Source organism: Elephantulus edwardii, unplaced genomic scaffold (genome assembly GCF_000299155.1).
Source record: "Elephantulus edwardii isolate Elephantulus edwardi_28Jun2011 unplaced genomic scaffold, EleEdw1.0 scaffold00066, whole genome shotgun sequence".
NCBI classification, from domain to species: Eukaryota; Metazoa; Chordata; class Mammalia; order Macroscelidea; family Macroscelididae; genus Elephantulus; species Elephantulus edwardii.
The window spans coordinates 3,245,781-3,254,642 of record NW_006399816.1 but is presented as its reverse complement, the minus strand read 5'-3'; the positions used below and the strand labels follow the sequence as shown (position 1 = coordinate 3,254,642).

At 36.8% G+C, this 8,862-nt stretch overlaps 1 protein-coding gene across 1 annotated transcript in view; it reads right to left on the bottom strand.

Annotated features, from left to right (window-relative positions):
* The window catches only part of UBE2Q2 (ubiquitin-conjugating enzyme E2Q family member 2), a 70,995-nt gene that overhangs the window by 36,566 nt on the left and 25,567 nt on the right, over positions 1 to 8,862 (bottom strand). The window contains 1 exon segment of the mRNA XM_006888270.1: positions 6,121 to 6,177. Within this exon segment, the coding sequence (XP_006888332.1) occupies positions 6,121 to 6,177 (57 nt within the window).

Below are 8,862 nucleotides of genomic sequence, written 5' to 3'. Positions count from 1 at the left end.
AGGGTTAATGACCACAGTCTTAAGGGCTATCTAGGTCAACTGGCAAAAGAGAGTTCACAAAGTGGACAAAGACAAGGTTCTACAGCCTAATGTGCTAACTAATGATTTATTGTGGGTCTTACAGCCTTCCTAAGGCCAGCTAAGCATAACTACTGGTTTCTCTCCATCTAGAGCAAAGGAAGAATGAAGAAGATCAAAGGTTCAAGAAAATAATCCAAAGGGCTAATAAGCCACATGAACGATGACCTCTACTAAAACCTGAGATAAGAACCAGATGGCACCTAGTTACCATGACCAACCAATCACTTTCATTGGGATCATATGTGAAGGTCCTAGGCCAAATGGGAGAGAAAAGTAAAACAAAATTCAAAACCATAAAATGGCTAGAATTGAGTCTGAGACTGGTGGAACTGCTCAGCCTATGGCTCTCAGACACTCTTCAAATAGGAAAATTAAACACACCCCAATACAGCTTTCAACCAAACAGACAAGTCTAAAAACTGAGCAGCACCTGTAAGAAACATACTCTACAATCAATCAGGAAGGGGCAGGAAAGAAGGAAACACGGAAATGGGAAGCCCAGCAAGAAACAGGGAAAAGGCAGATTACAACCAACATCACAAAACAAAATGTAAAGTGCTGAATGGGAAGCTAATGTACTTTGTAAACCTTTAATCAAAGCATGATAAAATGTTCAAAGCAAAATGCAGTCACAGGTTTAAGCAAAAAGATGGTTGTTTCAGTTTTATAGCCACAAACATGGCATGTTTAAAAAACACCAAAAATAGCATAACAGAATTCCATGGCAGTCATTAATGTGTCAACAGAGAACAAGGATTTCTTCTGAGTCAATAAATTTTCAAACAAAAAACAGAATATAAAACTGAGTCTCACTTACACCAAAATAAGCACAGACGAAGATTATAGAAAGAATTTTGCTTAAATTTTAATAACTAAAAAACGAAGATTTTTAATAATACCCATAGATCAGTATTTTTAACCTCATCAATCTCATCATTCCCTTTCCAATATATGTCATCTAAAGCATGTATTAACCCATGAAGATTTTTATTTTAAATCTTAATCTTTTTAAAATCACCTTACTTCTCTTCCTAAAGGAGTTTTTATACTTCCTACCTCCACTTATTTAAGACAACTACTTCATGGTGATGTCTGAACTTGATTAATGATCATCTTCTCTATCCAGATTCACTGATGTTTTCCTTTGGAATATCATCTTTCACATTCATTTCTGCCCATGATGACTCCAGACTTCCTGGAGCTCACCTCCCTTCTGAAATCCTTTCATGGTTTTAATTTTCACTTTATACAATTTTCCACTAGCTTTCTTCAGAGTTCTCACAAATGCCCTCAGAGTGTGTGTGTGTGTGTGTGTGTGTGTGTGTGTGCTTCCTCCTCCTATATCTTCAACCTCAGACACATTCATTCATAGAACTTTTCTACTACCATTGTTCACCCTCACAGATTCCAAATATGATTCATTATTATCATCACTCTAAACCAGAAGTTTTAGCACCCTATTCTCAGCTTAGGGCCATCTTATCAATGATCATACCAAATGAAAATTATCTCTAATTCAAGACTTTTAATTGTACTATTTCTAGACAACTTTGCTTACCACTATTGCCAACATACCAACTTTCCTGTCTCAAAAGAGCAGCAAAGAATGCACCCAAACACACTATGCCCAAGGTTGCTTTGGACTCCTCCCACCACAGAGTTTTGATAGCCCAGAATAGCTTCTTGTCAGCCATCAAAATTCGATATTTCCAAAGTCCAGTCTCCTATCCTTTTCTATTTCCATAAATATTGGTGCCCTTTATTTATAATCCTAGAGAGAAGGGAAATTAAAAAGTGCATTAACGCTTCTGATCACTAACTATGCATCTGAGAACTGGACGATGAGTAAGGGTGACAAGAAAAATTGATACCTTGGAGCTATGGTGTTGGAGAAGAGCAATGAACGTACCATGGAGGGTCAAAAGAACAAACAAGTATGTCTTGGAGAGGGTGTAGCCGGAGTGCTCTTGGAGGCAAGAATGATGAAGCTTTGCCTCACTTACTTTGGGCATGTGCTAAGAGAGGCTATGCCTAGGAGAAAGGACATGATGCTGGGAAGGGTGGAGGGTCAATGAAGAAGAGGAAAACTCTTGACCAAGTGTATTGACATGGTGACTGTCACAATGGGCTCTAGTGTGTCAGGAAGTGTGAGGATGGCACAGGAGAGAACAGAGTTCAGATCTATTGTTCACAGGATCTCTATGAGTCATTGTTCACAGGATCTCTATGAGTCATATTTGATTCAACTCCACCTAACAACAACAACAACAATAATATCTCTTTGAAGAAAAACACAATGTCTACTTTTTAACACCGGACCCATGAAGAGTTTATGGCACCTAAGTTACATTCTGTGTAAAGGTTAAAAATGCAAATTCTCCCACACTAATGTCATTTAAATGAGATCATTCTTCTACGGCCAGACTCTCAAATCAAACCAAAAACCACACTTGAGACATTCAGAAGTCAAGAGACTTTTTGAAAAGTGTATTTTTAAAAGCAAACTTACAGTGATTTGCAAACAAAACACACTCACTCTCACTCGCTCGTTCTCATACACTACGTTTTATAAAATTAATCACCGTTGACCTATGCTCACGACCACCCTGTCATTTCAGTCTCCACAAGATCTATCCTAATTTCTTCACCTGTTCCCTCCTCTCTCATTAAACTCTGTAAACTCATGATTTCTTCCCCTCCCCACTCTAAGCCTCCTTGCCCTCTTCCATTCCCCCTCTGCACTTTTATCCACATCTCACAAGCTGTTGTTGTGTGCTATCAAATCGCCCTATGTACAACAGCCCTAAATCCTGCTCTATCCCATGCCAATCTTTTTTGTCTCTGACATGCCTATCCTCATTACCCGTCACTGAATCAATCCACCTCATCAAGGGTCTTCCTCTTCTGCACTGTCCCTCCAACCTCCCAAGCATGACGTCCCTCTTCAGGCACTGATCCCACCTTGCAATATGTCCAAAGTATGTAAGACAGAGCTTCAAAACCCTTGCCTCCAAGGAGCAGCCTGGCTTCATCCTCTCCAGGATGAACTTTGTTCTCCTAGTAGTCCATGGTATATTCAGTCCTCTTCTCCAGTAGCACCACAGCTCAAAGGCATCAATTCTTCTTCTCTCATCCCTAGTCATTGTCCAGTTTTCTGATGCATAGCAAGTAACTGTAAAGACCATGGCCTGTATCAGGTACACCTTAAGTCTCCAGACTGGCATTTTTGCTCTTCAGTACCTTGGAGAAGTCTCTGACAGCTGACTTTCCCAATGCAATTCATCTTTTAATTTCCTGGCTGCTGGTACCAAGAAGGTTGATTGTAAAGCCAAGCAAACTGAAGCTGTTAACAATCTCAATCTCTTCATCATCCATCATGATGCTGTCAATTGGCCCAGTAGTGAGAAGTTGTCCTTTTTTTTTTTTTCTATATTTTATTAATTTTCATAAACATTTACAGAGATTTTGGGTTTCCACTCATTCATTGTTGCACTATTCTCTCTACCCTCCTCCCAGTTTGTTCTTGTCCAAATGCCACAGTGCTTGTCAAAGCCAGTTCTCATTAATCTTCTTTGTCAGTGTGTCCTTTGCCATTCCCTATCACTCCTCCCTGAGAGAGACTTCACCCTGAGTCATAAGGAAAAGGGGATGGCATATTCTCTTAGCTACTTCCTGCTGAAAAGGGACGCTGTGGGTTTCAGGGTGAAGATCTTCTCTCACTACTCTAAAGGGCCCCTTTGGCAGTAGGAAACACATAGACTATTATGGAGATTGATTTTGGAATTCAGATGCACTCTTATTGATTGTGCTTGGCCGTACATGTTCATATCCTTGAAGATGTATCATGGGGGTGTTGCAACCTAGGAGACACAAATTTGACTAACAAGTTATAAGTACATGAGTCCAGAAATTATGGAAAAGTAAAAGAAAAGATTCTTTCATTGTTTTACAAACCCTCCCCCAGGTCCCCTCCATCATGTGGCCCTCGCTCTAGTCTCCTGTGATGACAGAAATACCTAGTTATATATCTCTTTTAGAGATATATAACTTTTAGAAGTTGTCCTTCTAATTTTCTTAGTGCTTAGTTTCCTTTTATTTTTACAATAATGCAGTATTTGTCCTTGCAAGACTTAGTTCACATGGCAATATTTGTCCTGCCTGGTAAGATGTAATTCACTTGGCATAATGCTCTCTAGCCTGTCCCTGAAAAGCATATCTAGAAAATAGGATAGCAATCAAAATTAACACTAAGATCTAAAACAATAAAAAAGTAATGAAGATTAGGGAACTCAGATACTTTTTATTTGGTAAATGTTGAGACGTTCTAAAGTATGATTTTCACCCCTTTTCACTGTGATTTTAATGTTTAATGAAAGTTTACAGAAAAGTTGGATTTTCATTCATTCATTGTTGCATATTCCCCTCCCTACCTGCCCTCAGTTCACTTAAAAAAATTCTTTCTTTTTTGCTTATTTCCCCCCCCCCGCCCCATCCACTTTGCTATACAACTCTGGAATGCTGTCATACAGATAATACCTAATCTTATATTCCTTTTAAACAGTTCTTTCCTTCATCTGTTTCAATGCAGTGCTCATTATTTATCCCCTTTTCTCGTTTTCCTCAACAACCATTTCAGTCTCATAACATGTTTTATAACAGTGGTGTTATGCAGTATTTGTCCTTTTGTTACTGAGGTATTTCACTCAGCATAAAGTCCTCCAGGGTCACCCCATGTTGTGTAATATTTTATTAGTTCCTTGTTTTTCAGTGCTGCATAATAGTTCACTGTTCTTTTGTATCCATTCATTTGTTGATGGGCACTTAGGCTGCTTCCATCTCGTTGCTATTGTGAATAACGCAGCAATACATATGAGTGTGCATACATCTGTCTGTGCTGCAGCTCTGGTTTCTTTAGGGTGTACTATTAGTGGAATTGGTGGATCAAATGGTATTTCTATTTCCAACTTTCTGAGAAAGCACCAGACCACCTTCCATAGTGGTTATACCATTTTACATTCACACCAGCAGTAAATAAGAGTTTCAATCTCTCCACAACTCGCCAGCATTTGTTGTTTGCTATAGTATGAATTTAAATGTAAAGTTTAAAATCTGAAACTACATTAATAATTTTAGCTTAGGGCAATAACTCTCCTAAGTTCTGGATTTAAAAAAATCTGCTCTCCTAAATATTTAGGTAAGTTTTTTTTAAGATCACATGGCTTCATTACTCTGAGAACCTATTATTTATTTCCCCTTACAAGTAATTGCACCCATGTAAATCCTGTGCCCATACATATTATCAATTAGTATATATGTGGGAGAAGGATGGGCAATCTCCTTCCAGGCTATTACTGCCTCTGAAAAGCTGCTAGAGGATCAGTTATGGGTCGGTTACGACTCTACGGTACACCACACACACACACACACACACACACACACAGAGAATAAAACAAATCTGCCATAAGGCATGTATTATTGTGTAAAAATACAGTAGTCCCAGAAATGTTTTAAAATTCTCTTTTTTATTCAAAGAATTGCTTCTTCTTTCTAAAAATAACTAAATACAGGCTAAATATTCATTAATGTTTATATAATTTTAAAGTTAAAAAGAATTGAGCTCTGGTGGCCTAGTGGCAAGAAGCTGTGCTGTTATCCTGAAGGCATGTGGTCTGAGGCCACCAGCTGCTCCAAGGGAGAAGGATGGGCAATCTCCTCCCATTCGATTAACTGACTAAAAACAAGCCAGGGGTTCAGCTATTGGTCAATTCCAACTCGACGTACACAACAATAACAACAACAAAAAAGAAGAACTCACACTTTCCAGGTAATGAAAACCAAAGCCTTCATAAGTGATATGCTAAAAAACATACATCATTCATTAGACTTAAAGTCAGATTTTATAAATTATACTCAATTCCAAATACAATGTGCTTTTCATTTTTCTGCATTAACATGGCTTTACCAAAAATGATTAAGGATTTGTCAAAATATTAGAAAATGAAGTATTTATAAAATGTCATTCTTATGTACAATACCTACTTCGCCCATATCTTCCTCCTCTTCTTCATCTGAAGTCACTTCTTCTGTGGTCCTATTCTGAAAAAGAGAAAGAATTGGCCAGAAAAATAAGCACCTTGAGTTAATCAAAAGACTGCCTGGTGCTAATGCTTTAGATAAAGATTTAATTATCTGTCAATAGAGTTTCACTAACAGAGAACTTATAAAAGTTAATGCATTTATTTAAGCACAGCTTTGATTTGACAAACACAAAAATTTTTTTTAAAAATTTAATGTTTTAGGAATAAATATATTCTGAGTTAAAACAACTCAAATATAAAGCAAAACTGAAACATCAATAATCTAACAAAACGTTTTAATGCAGATGGAGAGATATATACACATACACACACACACAAATATATATATAATGCCTTCTTTGATTTAAAATCAATACTAAAACCACTGATCTTTAAAATATCTTTTAAAATCTGAAGAGCCCAAATCCTTCCATAAATTTAACTGTCTTACTTTTTTGAAGGTCAAATGAACTATAAAAATAGACATTTGTAAAGCTCATCACACACAAAATTAAGTATTATACAATGGGGTCAATAATTCACTAAAAAGGCAAAATTTTTTTAAAACAGCATATATTTACTATGAAACATTTTTCTAGAAGACATAATTCACCATTCATTCACAAATGAGTCTAATGGGATTTTAGGAAGAGCTTCTTATCTACTTTTGGCAGAGTTCAAAGAAAAGTATCCTGGGCCAAAGTGTTATTTCTCAGAAGGCAGCATTTAAGTTCAACCTCTAAGTATTAAGCTGGACCTATGTTAGGACTAGAACGCCTTAAAAAAAAAAAGGCAAGAAACTAAAAATCTAGATAGCAAATCTGATCAAGAAAACTGTCAGTAGTATCTGAGATCCTGTGCGAGCATAATGCATAGGCAAAGAAAGCCATTACCTCAGAGGGTTTAACTGTTCTAGATTAATGAGATGGAGAATTCTGCAGGATAGGGGGAGATACAAGCTCATTGTAGAATATACTTATCTAAGTTTTAAATCTGTATCTCTTTGTTATTTGTCTCCTAGAAAAGAAATAAGAAAATTCCTAAAATACTGTAATTCATTTGTTCATGTCCCCAAATTGTACATCCCAGAAAAAACAGCCTAAGTTTTTTTTACTCCAACATGAACTTGGCTGCATCCAAGACTGAGATAGCATTTTATAAATGCTAATTTCAGAGCCCACACCAGAGAATCTGTTTTTTAAATGCTCTTCTGGATAGATAACTAGTAAAATGTTTATGAGGATAAAACATTATAGGGGGAGGGGGAAACATAGGGGTGAGGATGAGTGGGGGCATAATCATAGCGTCACAGAATTTGATAGGTAGAGGGAGGAGTGGGATAAGGAAATGAAAAGATCTAGTGTGAAAAACAATGTATAAGGAATTTGTAACAAGTATAAAAGTTTTTATATAAAAAAATAAAATTTTTAAAAGCTCTTCTGGGTGATTCTGACATGCACAAAGCCATGCCTATGACTAAATGTAGAAGTTGAGGTCCAAAAGCCAGTTAAAAGTCAGAGTTGAAAAATCCTAAGATGAATTTTGATAAAAACATGGCCTCATTTCCAAAACATCATAGAAATAATGACCTAAGAATTTTATAAGAATAAGATTACACAGTGCTCGAAGAAACACCACAAATAAGAAGCATGTATCATCATGAATCAATAACTGTAAAGACATTTTAAAAGACAAAACAGCTAGAATCGGGCTGCTGATCTTGAAAAATCACAACCCAATTAAGTTAGTGTAATAGACCACTGAATAAATAAATTAGTAGAAAGGTTTTTTCAGTAAAATTACAAGCTCAAAAATAATGGGTCAGAACTCAAACAGACCAGAAGGCTTCCAGAAAGACTGTGAGAACAATGTCCCACAATCTTGCAGATGTATATCCCCACTACAGTTGGTGATGATCACTCTCCTCATGTCTTGATGGGCACTTACTAATATAAGTGTTAGAACCTGAGAGACATTTTTTTCCTTAAGGTAGCTCAATTCAACAGCAAAACCTGATAGTACTTTCTCTTCTGAATGCTAACCTGCCATCATATCCCTAGGCACATGCCACAGGCAGACCATAAGGCTGGTCACAGCAGCAAAGAATGACAATCACAATTTCTGTGAATACCCATATCAAAGAACTGATACCAAGTACTACCAGCTACGTCAAGAAAACTACTAATAAAAAGATATCAAGAGGAACAGGCAGAACAAATGGTGTGATACAAAATTAAAGAGGAAAAAAAGAGTGATCTAATTGGAATCTACAGTCATCATTAAGAGACAGCATCAACAAAAGAAACAAAGTTGAGGAAAAACACACGCACACACCAGTGCAAAAGACAAGAAAGTTTTTGGAAGTAAGTAAGATTGCCTCTCCACTTATCCTCCTTAAAAAAAAAAAAAAAAAAGCAACAACGAAAGCTCTTCTTAGAAGAGCCACAAAGTACAATGTGAAATAATGCATTCATAATTTAAAAAAAACCAAACTGTGTTATCCTCTTGGGACAGAGAAAAATCAGAGATGTAAATGGAAAAAACAGTTAAGGTACCTAGTAGGAACATAAAGAGGATGGACAAGGAGAGACAAATGACTACTGATTAAGTAGCTCTGAGTGACCTCTTAAGAATACTGAAAAGTAAAACCACATACTTCACAGTAAGAGAAGATCATACCAGTATATTGGTGAGAAAGGGATAA